This window comes from Gigantopelta aegis, chromosome 15, assembly GCF_016097555.1.
Source record: "Gigantopelta aegis isolate Gae_Host chromosome 15, Gae_host_genome, whole genome shotgun sequence".
NCBI classification, from domain to species: domain Eukaryota; kingdom Metazoa; phylum Mollusca; class Gastropoda; order Neomphalida; family Peltospiridae; genus Gigantopelta; species Gigantopelta aegis.
In genome coordinates this window covers 19,348,989-19,364,292 of record NC_054713.1, presented here as the reverse complement: position 1 = coordinate 19,364,292, position 15,304 = coordinate 19,348,989, and the positions used below count along the sequence as shown (strand labels likewise).

The following is a 15,304-nucleotide window of genomic DNA, read 5'->3' as shown; positions in this document are numbered from 1 at the left end:
CGTCGGAGATTAACTAAACGTCACAATGTAATCGATTTCCATAGTGTAGTTTTTCATTGGATGTATGGTAATGGTGATCTGGTCATTACCTAGGAGCAGCCAGTCGTATGTCTTGAAATTGTTAACACACATACATGTGTAAACAACCATGTGTTATCACAAATAACGCAAGGTGTTCTCACCAACGGATGTGTAAGAAGAATATATTTTGACATAGGTTTTTCCCGTCCCAACCTGTGCCCTACGACTGGTATATCAAAGACGGTCCTTTCATTGAAAAAATTATCCATTGCTACTAATAAAAATATGTAATAGTTTTCTTCTCAAGACGACGTGTCAGAACTACCAAAGGTCTGATATGCAGATATGTGCTTTAATGGAGATGTTAAACAAAATGAATCTACGGAAATAACAAAGAACAAGACAAACCACGAAAATGTTTAAGAAAATGGTTTTTATTTGTCTGCATATTCCTTGATGGATTTAAGGAATAAAAAGTATATAACTTTAAAATATTACGTGCAAAAGAATAATAATTGGATATTAAAAACGAAAAGAAAATAATAGAGAGAAAAGAAATGTCACAACTCGGGTAATTTTCTTTCAATTCATTGCATCTATCAAACCACATGGTGTCAACAGACTGAACTGCGAACTGTATTTTTAATACAGACGAACACACACAGAGACACACGACAGACAGACAGGAGTAAGAGAAACACAGAATAATTAAAAATTAAAAACTAAAAACTAAAATGTAATTGCAGGCCCGTAAATTAAAATAATGGATCCACTGTCCCATTGTTAGTTACAGCAAATATTGTTTGTATGAGACTTGTTTTTAAAAGCTGGCCGCACTTTAAAAAGATTGTAATGAAAATAGAGTTCATGGCATTGCTGTACTATTGGCCTTCATGTACGTCTCCTCGAACTGTTTGGTGAACCGCACGAAGGTCTTCGCGCCTGCGCACATGGACTTGATGAGGCCCTTGAAGAAAATCGCCTTCTGCTCGTCGTGCGACATCTTGTGGATGATTTTGGCGAGCTCTACGTTGTCGCCGGATTCCATCGCCTGAAGAGCTTCAGGGCTGATGATGTCGCCGATCATGTCGCCTGTACTAGCGCCCATACTGAAGAACCTTTGTGAAGAACAAAAGAAAAGCACATTAAAGTATCTCTTTTGTTCTCTCTCAGTTTCTGCTCAGCTCTTATCTCTTTCACTCACTCCCTGTCTTTCTTTCACTTCCCACCTTCTTTCCCTCAACCCAAGCTGGGTCTTTCTTCGTCTTTCCGTTTCTCTCATTCTCTCTGTCTGCCTCTGCTCCTGCCTTCCCTACTGCCCCCGGCCCTCCCTCCCTTCGTTCCTCCCTTATTGGTGATCTGTACCATATTGCCATTGCATTTACAGCTTGGGGAAGTCGATCTCTCTCTCTCTCTCTCTCTCTCTCTCTCTCTCTCTCTCTCTCTCTCTCTCTCTCTCTCTCTCTCTGCCCCTTCTCCGGTTAGTTACCTGGTGATCTGGGCGGTGATGGCACTGCCCTTGTAAAAACAATTGGTGGTGAAGGTGAAGCCGATCTTGGTGTTTTTTTTACCCCACACACACTACCCCATCCCCACCCTCTTTCCTGTCTCCATCTAGTTTAGTTACCTGGTGATCTGGGCGGTGACGTCACTGCACTTGCAGAGTTTGAGGAAGTTGCTGGTGAGGGTGAAGACGAACTTGTGTTTCTTCTCCATGAACGACTTCATCATTTCCTCCACCTCCCCCAGCTGGTCGGTCTTCTCCTTCAGCATCATCTTCTTCTTGAACAGCTCCATCGCCTTCTGCTTGTCCTCCCACTCGTGCTTCTCCTGCAACCACAGCACAACAGTTACAAAAACCCGTTACATGTTAAAATAATAGCTATAGCCATCGCAACAGTTACAACTACAAGCAAAACAGTTACAACCACATGCACAACAATTACAACCACAGGACAACAGTTTCACAAACCCGTTACATGTTAAAACAATAGCTATAGCCGTCGCAGCAGTTACAACCACAGGACAACAAGTTTCAAAAACCGTCACATGTTAAGATAATAGTTCTAACCATCACAACAACTACAACAGTTTCAAAGCCATCACAACAGTTACAATCACAGACACAACAGTTTCAAAAGCCGTTACATGTTAAGATAATAATTATAACCATCACAACAACAACAACAGGCACAACAGTTTCAAAACCAGGTACATGTTAAGATAATAGTTATAACCATCAGACGAAAACGAGAGGGGTGGCCCAATACTGGCACAACGAACACTAGTGAGGTATCGTGGACTGCCCAGCCAAAATGAGGATTATGCCTCTGATCACTGGCCAGGTAACATCGTGCTACAGCTGCTGGATAGGATAAAAACGTACCTTCATTTCCTTGTAGTGTTTCATGAACTTCATGAACTCTTCCTTCTTGGCTTCTTCCTTCTTCTTCTTCATCATCATGTACTGATAGTGCATCATCATGTCCTTCTTGTCGCCCGAGCCCTCCTCCATCTTGTGTTCGCATTTAGAGTGATCTCCCATGTCGTGGGCGCTCCAGCCCTTCATCATCATCATCATCCAGGCGTGTTTCTTGTCCTCGGGTTCGCTCATCTTCTCCCAGTCCTCCCAGCAGAGAGCCACCTGCAGCAGACACACGGCCAGCACGATCTTCAGCATTTTGAAAAGTCTCTGACGGAAAGAAAAGGAATGTCTGTTTAAGGACACTCTGGTAAAGGTGCCGAACATATAGTACTAGTGACTATTAAAATAGGAAGGGAATGTTTTATTTAACGACGCACTCAACACATTGCATTTACGGTTATATGGTTAAGGACCACACAGATATTGAGAGAGGAAACCCGCTGTCGCCACTTCATGGGCTACTCTTTTCGATTAGCAGCAAGGAATCTTTTATATGCACCATTTGATAAATTTGACCCATGGTCTTTAGAGAAAACCTGCTACATTTTCCCTTTAACAACGAATGATCTTTTATGTGCACTTTTCCACAGACAGAACACACCACGGCCTTTGATATACCAGTCACAGCATACTGTGTGAACCGGCATCGGTGGTATCGTGGTTAAGCCATCGGAAATAAGGCCGGTAGGTACATAGTTAGCAGCCCGGTACCGGCTCCCACCCAGAGCGAGTGTTAACTACATAATGGGTAGGTGTAAGACCAATGCACGGACTTATCTCTCACTAACCACTAACAACTAACCGCTAACCCACTATAGCTGAGGTGTGTTTCCAGGACAGCGTGCTTGAACACGAATTTGGATATGAGCACGAAAAGAAGTTGAAATGAATGAATACCGGTTGGGATGATACAAAGAGACTGAATGGTTCATGTCTTTAATTCATGGGGCAACGGGGGGGGGGGGGGGGGGTCAACCCATCGCCACTTAGACAACGTTCATGCATAAGATACAACCAGTGCCTCAGTTAAGCAGAGGATTGGTTTTGCAGATAAGCTGTATTATATACAAAGCTTGTAGCAGTGTACAGAAGAAGTTTAATGGCATCAACGTTCAGTCTTTTTTCTACAGGGTTTGTCAAGAGATCGAAAGAAAGAAAGACATGTTTTATTTAACGACGCACTCAACAGATTTTATTTACGGTTATATGGCGTCAAACATATGGCTACGGTACTCTTTCCGATTAGCAGCAAGGGATCTTGTATATGCACCCATAGACAGGGCAGTACATACTACGGCCTTTGGCATACCAGGTGTGCTGCACTGGCTGGAACGAGAAATAGCCCAATGGGCCCACTGACGGGGATCGATCCCACATCGAGCGAGCGATGTACCACTTGGTTACGCCCCGCCCGATGTCAAGAGATCGTTAAGTCACTCCTCCTCCTCTCGCCTTTAATGACACGGTTCCCAGCATGTCGAGTTTTAGTGGCGCCCTCCTTGTATACATACTAACCTCTTTGTACGTAATGGCACAGTACCCGCTAGACCTATTTATTCGAAAAGGTCACTTGAAAAAAAAAAAAAGATTTCAAGTACTTGGACAAACTGCACAGTGGAACACAAGCATGGATCTTGTGACGGTTATGAAAATAATAAAAGGTGTTTTAAGTGTGTGTACAATGTGATGGTAGGAGGTTTTTTTTGTGCCAGTGTTTATACTGTTTATAAATATATCCTTGGTAAATCTATTATTAGTTCCACTATGAGTCTACATGGCGTTTATTAGCTGAGCTATTCTCAAACCGAATTGTGTGATACTGATCTATAATTATTATCCATCCATGTTTGTATAGATAATTCAGAAATTTAGTACCTAGATACCCTGGCAGTGTTCTCGCTGGGTGAAAATTAAAGGAAGCCAGCAGCGCGATCCACACACACCCCACCACCCCCACACCCCACCCACACACAACCTGATGTAGATTCCACAAATTACAACAGATACCTTTTAACTTTTAGGGTTTTTTGTGTCGGTTTTAAAAGGTCATTTTAATGAATTTTTGAAAATGGAATCGGAAATTAATAATATATGCACATCTCTTGAATAAATTTGGAATGTTAATGCAGTTCCCACAAACTACTAAAGAAATTATGAAATTTATATTTAAAAAAAAATGTATACACCGTTTGAAATTTAATTTAAAAATAAAGTAGACCTACAGGTCAATTTATACCTTCTCCTAAGATTACGTTTGAAAAATTCTAAAGACGCTGAAACAGGCCTAAAGAAATTATGAAATTTATATTTAAAAAAGAAAAATGTATACACCGTTTGAAATTTAATTTCAGTAGACCTACAGGTAAAATTATACCTTCTACTAAGACTACGTTTGAAAAATTCCGAAGACGCTGAAGCAGGCCTAATGTTTTGTAAATTTACGATATTTTACACTTTAATTATTGATTTAAAATTAAAATTAAAATACGATTTTGACATTGAATATTTCAAATTTTAACGTTTTCTACAGTTTTGAATAACTGTATTAAAAAAATTCGCCAAATTTTTTAAATCAATAATTAAAGTATAAAACCACTCATAGAAGCTTAGTAAGATGGAGTAAAAATAAAACAACTTTTTCTGAATATTTTTTTTTTTTTAGTCCACACAGAAATATCAACATATTTTAATGGTCGCAAGTGTCGTATTTTGCTTCTGTTTTTAAGTTACATTTATTAATGTATTCCAAACACATCCTTTGTATAATTAATTCGGCAATATGAAAATTGCAATGTACTGCCACTGGGCGTAAACAATGTTTTTCTTAAAGGCATACTGTCACGGATTTAAGGACCATATTTCTCTAAAAATTAACAATAAATAAAAATTACATTAATTGTTGGAAACCAAGTCTAGCTATCGCATCACCGTAACTGAACATGATAGAGTGAAATCCATATCATCCCTCTCGGTAATTTTAGTTTTTGAATTATGGACCATTGCCATAATTCAATTATTTTTACAAAATGTCATTAATAAATGGAGTATGGTGGTTATGAAGATGGTTGAATAAAGTACATTTAGGTACAAATCAAATTATTTTTGTTCAGGTAATATTTTGTTAGACCATTAAATAGGTCAGTGGTCTGTGACAATATGCCTTTAAGAATCCTTGGCTAAACATACACTAGACAGAAAATATTACGGCATGTTTATCTTATCGGCCATCTTTTATATAGATTTACTTCAAGTAAATAAAATTTATATACAAATTAGCATGAATTTGAGAGTATGATATTTCAGATTAAAACAGAAATTAATCAATTTCTTTTGATGGGAAGTGCTAATGATCTTATTTATATATCTGACGTCTTTATCATTTACAATTTACAATTTGCAAATTTAATAATACAAGTGTTTTGTTTAACAATTTCGGGTTCGAATCTGGCGATGATTCTGATTATGCAAAACAATACTATTTATAAAATGTTTAAATAGTGTCAAATATATTTTGTATCCGGTGATCCTTATTATTAGGCAGTGTAAAATAGTTTTGCTCATTACAATGTTATTGTTTTGGGTTTCTTAATTTTTATATTTCTTTTGCCATTAACTTACATATTACTTTGCTTACACTATCAATTTTAGTAAATCCAACTTGTTCTGATCGTCCTGGGCCGCGGTTTACGAAGCGATCTTACCGAATGCACTTAAGGTGATTTTAGCGCTAAGATCGCTTCTTAATACGTGAAGCCGGACGTAGCCCAGTGTTAAAGCGCTACTAATTAAACAAGGTAGCGTGTTTCCTCTCTAAGACAATATGTCAGAATTACCAAATGTTTGACATCCAATAGCCGATGATAAATAAATCAATGTGCTCTAGTGGTGTCGTTAACCAAAACAAACTTTAGCTTCGTAAAACGGGGGCCTGGGTCTCGTTCCACGAAGCGGTCTTATCCGTAAAATCACTGTAAGTGTATAAGGTAGTTATGCACTTAAGGTGATCTTAGGGCTAAGATCGCTTCGTGGAACGGGGCCCTGGTGTTTACAGCAACTTAAAATTAATTGTATACGAAACAAAAGGCGTATACATGTACGTACCTTGAAAATAGTGCCAGTGGCTTTAAGGGCATAGTATCAGAGATTACAATGTTTGTTTGTGTCTGTCTAATACGGTATTATTTATAAATGAAAATACTGACATGGAATAATAAACACCAAGCGTTAGTGAACCGCCTTTGACGTTTTTGGCCAGTTACCCATATTGGCATTTGCAATCATATAAAATTAATTTACAGTACTTAGTAAATAAATTATTTAGATGTATTTTGTGTAGGGATTTAATTCAAGGTAAAATCTTTATATTTTACAAGAAAAAAAAAAGCCAAAACATTTTCATTTTTATTTTACAACTTTGAGATTGCACCTTTAAAGAAACCATCCATGTACCCCCCCCCCCCCCCCCCCCCCTCCCTCCCCAAAATAAAATAAAATAACAATGAGAAAATTTTGCTGAAAATAATGTAAAAGTCCTTGTACTTAATAAAAAAATATACTTGAAGATTTTTTTTTTTTAAATTAAAAATACATAATCTTGAATGAAAATGGAAAAACTTACTGTTGATGGAAGAAGAATAAAATTCTGTTTCTGTTCCTCAGCTTCTGAACCCACGGAAACATTTCGGGTGGGTCCGTGTTTATATTCACTTTCATCAAATTAAATATGCAAGCTCCGCCCACAGGGTGTGCTGGGTACCTACATTAAACATAACCAGTACGACAGGTTTGATCTGACGGTTACATTCTGACGAGTCATCGTAGATGGTTAGTCAGAAACGTTTGGTAAACAGTACCCTCTTATTTCGGAATTCAATTCTGCGATCGTGTCCTTGACACAAACAACAGGCTTTTAATAGACCTATGAGCAAATGCCAGCACCTGACAGCGACTCTAAAGGAAAATATTTCTGAAACTTGTTGAGACATTACAAAACATAGGTAGCCTACATATATTTGCTAACCTTTAGTTTATGTCGGGACTGTAACTAATTTGGTCAAATCATGTATATTTTTGGACAAAATACGATATAGGTTTTATTTTTATTTTTATTTTTATTTTTATTGTTAAATCCGACGCCATATAACCGTAAATAAAATGTGTTGAGTGCGTCGTTGAATAAAACATTTCCTTGCTTCCTTCCATTGTTAACTTTAACAGACTGCCCTAAGTTTGGTGCTATTGTTAACACGTTTCAGATTAACAGAATGTTTTTACTGACTACGTTTACATATTAAATGAAATAATTATGGAAAATCCTTTGCTACCTTGTATAATTATTGGGAATCCCTTGTTCTATATGAGATTATTATTACGAATCCCTTGCTCTATGTAGGACTGTTATTTGAATCCCTTGTTCTATATGAGATTATCATTGCGAATCCACCGGCCTCGGTGGCGTCGTGGTAGGTCATCGGTCTACAGGCTGGTAGGTACTGGGTTCGGATCCCAGTCGAGGCATGGGATTTTTAATCCAGATACCGACTCCAAACCCTGGGTGAGTGCTCCGCAAGGCTCAATGGGTAGGTGTAAACCACTTGCACCGACCAGTGATCCATAACTGGTTCAACAAAGGCCATGGTTTGTGCTATCCTGTCTGTGGGAAGCGCAAATAAAAGATCTCTTGCTGCTAATCGGAAGAGTAGCCCATGTAGTGGCGACAGCGGGTTTCCTCTCAAAATCTGTGTGGTCCTTAACCATATGTCTGACGCCATATAACCGTAAATAAAATGTGTTGAGTGCGTCGTTAAATAAAACATTTCTTTCTTTCTTTCTATTGCGAATCCCTTGCTTTATGTAGGATTGTTATTTGAATCCTTTGCTCTATATGAGATTATTATTGCGAATCCCTTGCTCTATGTATGACTGTTATTTGAATCCCTTGTTCTATATGAGATTATTATTGCGAATCCCTTGTTCTATATGAGATTATTATTGCGAATTCCGTGCTCTATATAGGATTATTATTGCGAATTCCGTGCTCTATATAGGATTATTATTATGAATTCCTTTGTCTATATGGGATTATTATTGCGAATCCCTTGCTCTATGTAGGACTGTTATTTGAATCCCTTGCTCTATATGAGATTGTTATTGCGAATCCCTTGCTCTATATGAGATTATTATTGCGAATCCCTTGCTCTATGTAGGACTGTTATTTGAATCCCTTGTTCTATGTGACATTATTATTGCGAATCTCTTGCTCTATATGAGATTATTATTGCGAACCCCTTGCTCTATATGGGATTATTATTGCGAATCCCTTGCTCTATATGGGATTATTATTAATACCTAGCTCTCAATGCGATTATTATTGCGAATTCGTTGCTCTATATGGGATTATTATTGCGAATCCTTTGCTATATATGGGATTATTATTGCAAATACCTGTATGCATCTCACCTGTCTTGGTAATGTTCTATATCTGGCAGTTAGTGAGTTCGCGACCCTGTGCCAGCTTCCACCCATAGTGAAAAATGAATGACTCAAACAGAAGTATAATGGCACGACACCGACTTCTCTATGGAGCGGAATGTAAGTCAAGCGGTAGCGTGTCCGCCTGTGAAGCGGTCGGTCATCGGATCCATCCTTCTCAGTAGACCCATTTGCAGTTTGTGCTGTTTTCCGTTCCAACCAGTGGTCCATAACTGGTTCATCAAAGATCGTGGTACGTGCTGTCCTGTCTGTGGGAAAGTGCATAGAAAAGACCCCTTGCTGCTTATCGAAAAGAGTAGCCTATGTGGCGGCAGCGGGTTTACTCTAAAAGAAATATGTCAGAATGACCATATGTTTGACGTCCAAGCCGATGATAAGATAAATATCAATGTGCTCTAGAGGCGTCGTTAAATAAAATTTTTTTTAGCTCAGTCGGTTGAGTGCTCGTTTGAGGTGCTTGCGTCGCAGGATTGAACCACATCGGTACACCCATTCAGCTGATTGTTTTTTCTCGTTCCAACCAGTGTACCACAACTGGACAACGGTCGTGGTATGTGCTTTCCTGTCTGTGGGAAAGTGCATATAAAAGATCCCTTGCTGCATTAGGAAAAATGTAGCGGGTTTCCACTGATGACTACGAATCAGAATTACCAAAGGTTTGACATCCAATAGCCGATCATTAATTAATAATGTGCTCCAGTGGTGTCGTTAAACAAAACAAGCTTCTTCTCTATTGCTAATCAGTAACAAATAAACCACTGTCCACTTTAAGGCACAGAAAGTCCATATAGCTTAGATGTTCCTGCACCTAGCTAGGAATGGATGAATGAATGTTTAACGACACCCCAGCACGAAAAATATCCTAGCTAGGATGACGTGCTTATACCGAAAATGCCAAGGTGGGGATCAGTTAAATACTCATTTGCCCTTCAGCTGGGTGGGAGGGGCCAATAGATTATCTTCAGAGTTGAGATGCAACACCCCCCCCCCCCCCCCAAACAAAAACAAACCCAACAAAAACCCACATAAAAACACTGCACACCCACCCATCCCTACAAAAAAACCCACACACCCTAAAAAAACCCCACAAACAAACAACAAACTAACTTTTTAACTTTAAAATAGAATCCCGTTTTCAAACTACACCCCCTCCTACTGACGTACCCGGTATACATACAATAAAGATGTGTGGGGTTGTTGTTGTTTTGTGGGGGCGGAAAATGGGGCAATCCCCTCCCCCAACATAGACAATGTTGTTGTGGGAATCCCCCCACCCCCATCCCCACCCCCAATATAAAATCCTGACTACGCCAATGCCCCCTTCTTTAAAAAAAACCCCAAAAAATCCTGAATCTGTCCAGCTCGATAAATTAAATGTCTCGAAGTTCTCACGGAAAGAAACCTTGAAAATACTCCCACCAATGCTGGTCATTTCGGTGGAAGGTCTTCTGTGTTTGTTTAATAGCTGGCGGCCATTCACCCGGGGTAGAGGAATCTGAAAGTCGAGAAGCCTGTTTATACAGCGCTTTACCACTGGTCTACGTCTGGCCCCAATTCAGCAGGAGTACAGCTCACCCATATTACGCCAAACACACACAGCTTTATCATTGTGTCTATTATATTGTAATAGTTGTGAGGCGGGACGTAGCCCACTCGTAAAGCGCTCGCTTGACGCGCGGTCAGTTTGGGATCGATCCCCGTTGGTGGGCCCATTGGGCTATTTCTCGTTCCAGCCAGTGCACCACGACTGGTATATCAAAGGCCGTGGTATGTACTATCCTGTCTGTGGGATGGTGCATATAAAAAGATTTCATGCTACTAATGGAAAAAAATTACCGTCCTTTTAGTCGACCATTAGTCACCACAATATCTGACAGTATTAGAAACAGTTTTAAAACATCTATTTTGACACCAAGATCACATTTCTAAGTGCTGTAGTTCTGAAGATATACAGGTTTAGAAAACGTCGTCTTATATTTTCATGAACTGCACACCCTAGAGATAAATTTTAGCGACAGTGACAAATGTTATACTTCCGACCCCGGTTACTCAAAAAGTAAGGCTCTAAGGACTAAGTGCGTCACCGTGCACCCGCTAAAAGGTCCAAGCGAAGATTAACAAAAATAATATTTCATTGATGTAATATTAATCATATATCGACAGTGTACTGCTTTCCTATCAACAGATTTGATACGACTCGGACCTTTTGAATTTTTTTTATTTATTTTTTACGGAACATGATCTTATTATTCAGCTGTCACGACTATTGCGCATTCCTTTTTTTCTTTTTTCTCGCTCCCCATTCATGGTAGCTAAGACTCGTCGATCGTCTGGATCACACAAGACGGTACCCCTAAGAACGGGGGATGGGTCTCATATATATATATATATATATAAAAACACTAAGAAATATAATCACGATATCCTTTACTAAATTATTTTAATATTACGAATATAGACGAGAGTGCACTTTTAGCGCTTGTTGAATGGAGAAAGTTAAAATTTGTTTTGCTTACATACACACCTAGAGAACGTTGAGTTATTAATCATCGGCTATTGAACTTCAAACATTTGGCAATTTTAAACACGAAATCTTAATGGTCATTAAGACTGGATGCGGCCCCCCTTTCCTGGCCAACATCTCCCCTTTTTTTTTAGTCTATGGGGCAATTAATTTGTACGGTTAAATACTATAGTTTATTTAATTTTAGATAGCCCAATCTTTCTGCGACTAAATATTAAAAATAAAATAAAAATCCTAGAGCTCTGTATGTATTATTTTTATTTTTTTGGAATGCGCATCAAAATTTAATAAAGTCCCATGTTTTTATTTTTAGATTTAAAATTCAGAGACGGGACTCGGGATAGACATGCTCGAAACCTTCGTGGTATATGAGCATGAAAAAACTCTCAAGTCAAGCCAGGCATGCGTGCGGTCTGGCGTAAAATAATTGAAATACACTAGTTTCAATAACAGCGTCTATATTGGAAAGAAAGAAAGAAATGTTTTATTTACGGTTATATGGTGTCAGACATATGGTTGAGGACCACACATATATTGAGAGAGGAAACCCGCTGTCGCCACTCTTCATGGGCTACTCTTTTCGATTAGTAGCAAGGGATCTTTTATATGCACCATCCCACAGACAGGGTAGTACATACCACGGTTTTTGATATCCCATAAAGGCTCATATAGACTGGAAAGGCGCGTGCGTATGCGGCTTGCGTTTTGGACATACACACCATATGCGATTATTTCATTACCAGGGCTCGAACTTAAGAATTTGTCTCCCACGGAAATTTTTAAAATGGGTCTTTAAAAAGTGACAAATAAACATGATTGAAAGGCTATTTTGCTCTATGTAGACATATTTCAAATGTGCAAATGTTAAATATTGGCAGACTATGTACACCAGGTGTATGTATTTTGCCATTGTTGAGGAGCTTTACCGATGGCAGAAAAGTGCCATCGGTGATGGTCTCTACGGCAATTTATATCTCAACGACAGCAATTGCCGTCGGTGCTGTCGTTAAGTTCGAGCCCTGCATTACGCATCCAGTCTAGATGGGTATGGGGGAGACGCAGCCCAATGGTAAAACGCTCGCTCGATGCGCGGTCGGTTTGAGATAGATCCCCGTTAGTGGGCCCATTGGGCTATTTCTCGTTCCAGCCAGTGCACCACGACTGGTATATCAAAAGCCGTGGTATGTACTACCCTGTCTGTGGGATAGTGCATATAAAAGATCCCTTGCTACTGATAGAAAAATGTAGCGGGTTTCCTCTAAGATTATATGTCTCTGAGTCGCTCATCACAGTTTTGGGGAAATATGTGGTCTCGATCCATCTGTCGCCCTGTCTTTGTGTGCGTCTGTCTCTTCCTGTCTCTCGTTCTAAGTATCTGTCTCTCTTTGTTTCTGTCTCCGTCTGTCTTTCTTCTTCCTGATATTCTTTCAGTCTCTGCAAGTCTCTCTCTCTCTCTCTCTCTCTCTCTCTCTCTCTCTCTCTCTCTCTCTCTCTCTCTCTCTCTCTCTCTCTCTCTCTCTCTCTCCCTCTCTCTCTCTCTCTCTCTCTCTCTCTCTCTCTCTCTCTCTCTCTCTCTCTCTCTCTCTCTCTCTCCCTCTCTCTCTCTCTCTCTCTCTCTCTCTCTCTCTCTCTCTCTCTCTCTCTCTCTCTCTCTGTGTCTGTGTTTTTATCTGCGTTTGTCTCTCTCTCTGTGTCTCTGTCTCTGTCTGTTTCTGTCTGTATGTATGTCTGTCTGTCTGTCTGTCTCTCTGTCTCTGTCTCTGTCTCTCTCTCTCTCTCTCTCTCTCTCTCTCTCTCTCTCTCTCTCTCTCTCTCTCTCTCTCTCTCTCTCTTGTTTCGTACCGGCCTCGGTGGCGTCGTGGCAGGCCATCGGTCTACAGGCTGGTAGGTACTGGGTTCGGATCCCAGTCGAGGCATGGGATTTTTAATTCAGATACCGACTCCAAACCCCGAGTGAGTGCTCCGCAAGGCTCAATGGGTAGGTGTAAACCACTTGCACCGACCAGTGATCCATAACTGGTTCAACAAAGGCCATGGTTTGTGCTATCCTGCCTGTGGGAAGCGCAAATAAAAGATCCCTTGCTGCCTGTCGTAAAAGAGTAGCCTATGTGGCGACAGCGGGTTTCCTCTAAAAAAAACAGTGTCAGAATGACCATATGTTTGACGTCCAATAGCCGATGATAAGATAAAAAATCAATGTGCTCTAGCGGCGTCGTTAAATAAAACAAACTTTACTCTTGTTTCGTTTACATACTGCTGATTCATTGCACGTCTTACCAAATGCAGTAACCTTGAGAAATGACCAGTGTATTACTGAGCTAGCACTATACCGATTACTGTTTACCGAAGAGTGCCACCAAGACGTCTAATCTTTTGAGTAAATACACATGTATTTTGGAGTCGCCATAAATAGGTGAAGTACGTGTACCCTGGGTTAACAAGTGTAAAATTAGAAAAATAAAGGAGGTTACAACATTAACATGACGCCAACAAGATAAAATCTCTTCCCTAGCTACCCCTTCCACCCCCACCCCCCCCCACCCCACCCCAACAAAACAAAACAACCCCCCCCCACACACACACACAATCACTTTATCATCCATTATCATTCTTTTCATTTGCGACAATTGTAACCAATGTCAGTAATGTGGGTTGAATGTCACTTTCTTATATAAAATTTAGTGAAATATCTTAAAATATCAGTGAAATAAAAGTGTTATCAGTCACTCAGTGACGATAACACATTTCAGAGTTAAAATTTCATTTCACTATTTTACCCTAAAATGTGTTATCGTGACTAATAACACTTTTATTTCACTAATATTTTAAAATATTTCACTAAATGATATATAATAAAATGAAATATCTGTACTTCTAAGTATATATTTTTGTTGTGCTGTTAATAGTAATACGAATTTTGGTTTAGTCGTAGATTTACGTTTACGTGCAAAACTAGGCTTACGATATTTTGTGGCTCGGGTGTCCTCTAGCATATGCTGGAGCAAAACCTCACGTTTCAGGAAAAATTATAGCGATATTCGGGGGAAATGTGCTAACCATGATAGCTTTTTACTATGTATTTCCACCATTCTACCCTCAAAATTACTTGTAATCCATGTAAAGATGCGTAGCGATTCGTTTGCAACCCTATATAGATAGTTGGTAGTAATTTTGCTAATATGAATAAATGTTGTTAACCAGATTCGGGCATTTTTGTTTATTTCGACCAACCCCCCCCCCCCCCCCCCCCCCCCCTTACAAAAACGGGAGCCTATGGTTATAGACTATACAGGTTAAGTTAAAAAAGACGGAGACTGGTTTTGTTAGCGTGGTGGTTCGCATTCCGGTTCTGGCTCCAACCCAGAGTGAGTTTGAACCAGAGCTAGTTATTGACAGTGGCGTAAGGAGGGCTGTTTTCCGTTCCAACCAGTGGTCCACAACTGGTTCATCAAAGACATCATAGATACATACATACATACATACATACATACATACACACGTACGTACGTACGTACGCACGTACGTACGTACACACACACACACACACACACACACACACATACACACAACACACATACATACATACATACATAAATACATACATACATACATACCAGGGTCGTAGCTAGGATGGTTTTGGTTGGGGGGGGGGGGGGCAACTGAGTAGTTAATAGTCTAAAACATTCTATAATGTTTTCCACTAGCTACGGCCCTGCATACATACATACATAGATACATACACAGATACATACATACATGTATACATAGTGTGGATCTCCCCCACCCCCCACCCCCACCCCAATATAAAATCCTGGTTACGCCAGTGGCCATTGAGGATGTGT

General features: G+C 39.8%; 1 protein-coding gene across 1 annotated transcript; it reads right to left on the bottom strand.

The window, feature by feature from the left end:
- Positions 1 to 443: 443 nt before the first annotated feature.
- LOC121390664 lies at positions 444 to 2,707 on the bottom strand. Its single transcript, XM_041522534.1, has 3 exons — positions 2,408 to 2,707; positions 1,649 to 1,851; positions 444 to 1,139 (listed from the first exon to the last, which is right to left on the bottom strand). The coding sequence occupies exons 1-3, from the start codon at positions 2,699 to 2,701 to the stop codon at positions 887 to 889; spliced, it is 750 nt and encodes a 249-aa protein (XP_041378468.1). The 5' UTR covers positions 2,702 to 2,707; the 3' UTR covers positions 444 to 886.
- Positions 2,708 to 15,304: the final 12,597 nt, after the last annotated feature.

Excerpts from the sequence above, each read along its gene's own strand:
- LOC121390664 (XM_041522534.1), bottom strand. The coding sequence starts at position 2,701 with ATGCTGAAGATCGTGCTGGCCGTGTGTCTGCTGCAGGTGGCTCTCTGC. Across the intron at positions 1,852-2,407 it reads AACACTACAAGGAAATGAAG|GAGAAGCACGAGTGGGAGGA; the intron begins GTACGTTTTTAT and ends CTGTGGTTGCAG. Across the intron at positions 1,140-1,648 it reads GTCACCGCCCAGATCACCAG|GTTCTTCAGTATGGGCGCTA; the intron begins GTAACTAAACTA and ends TTCTTCACAAAG.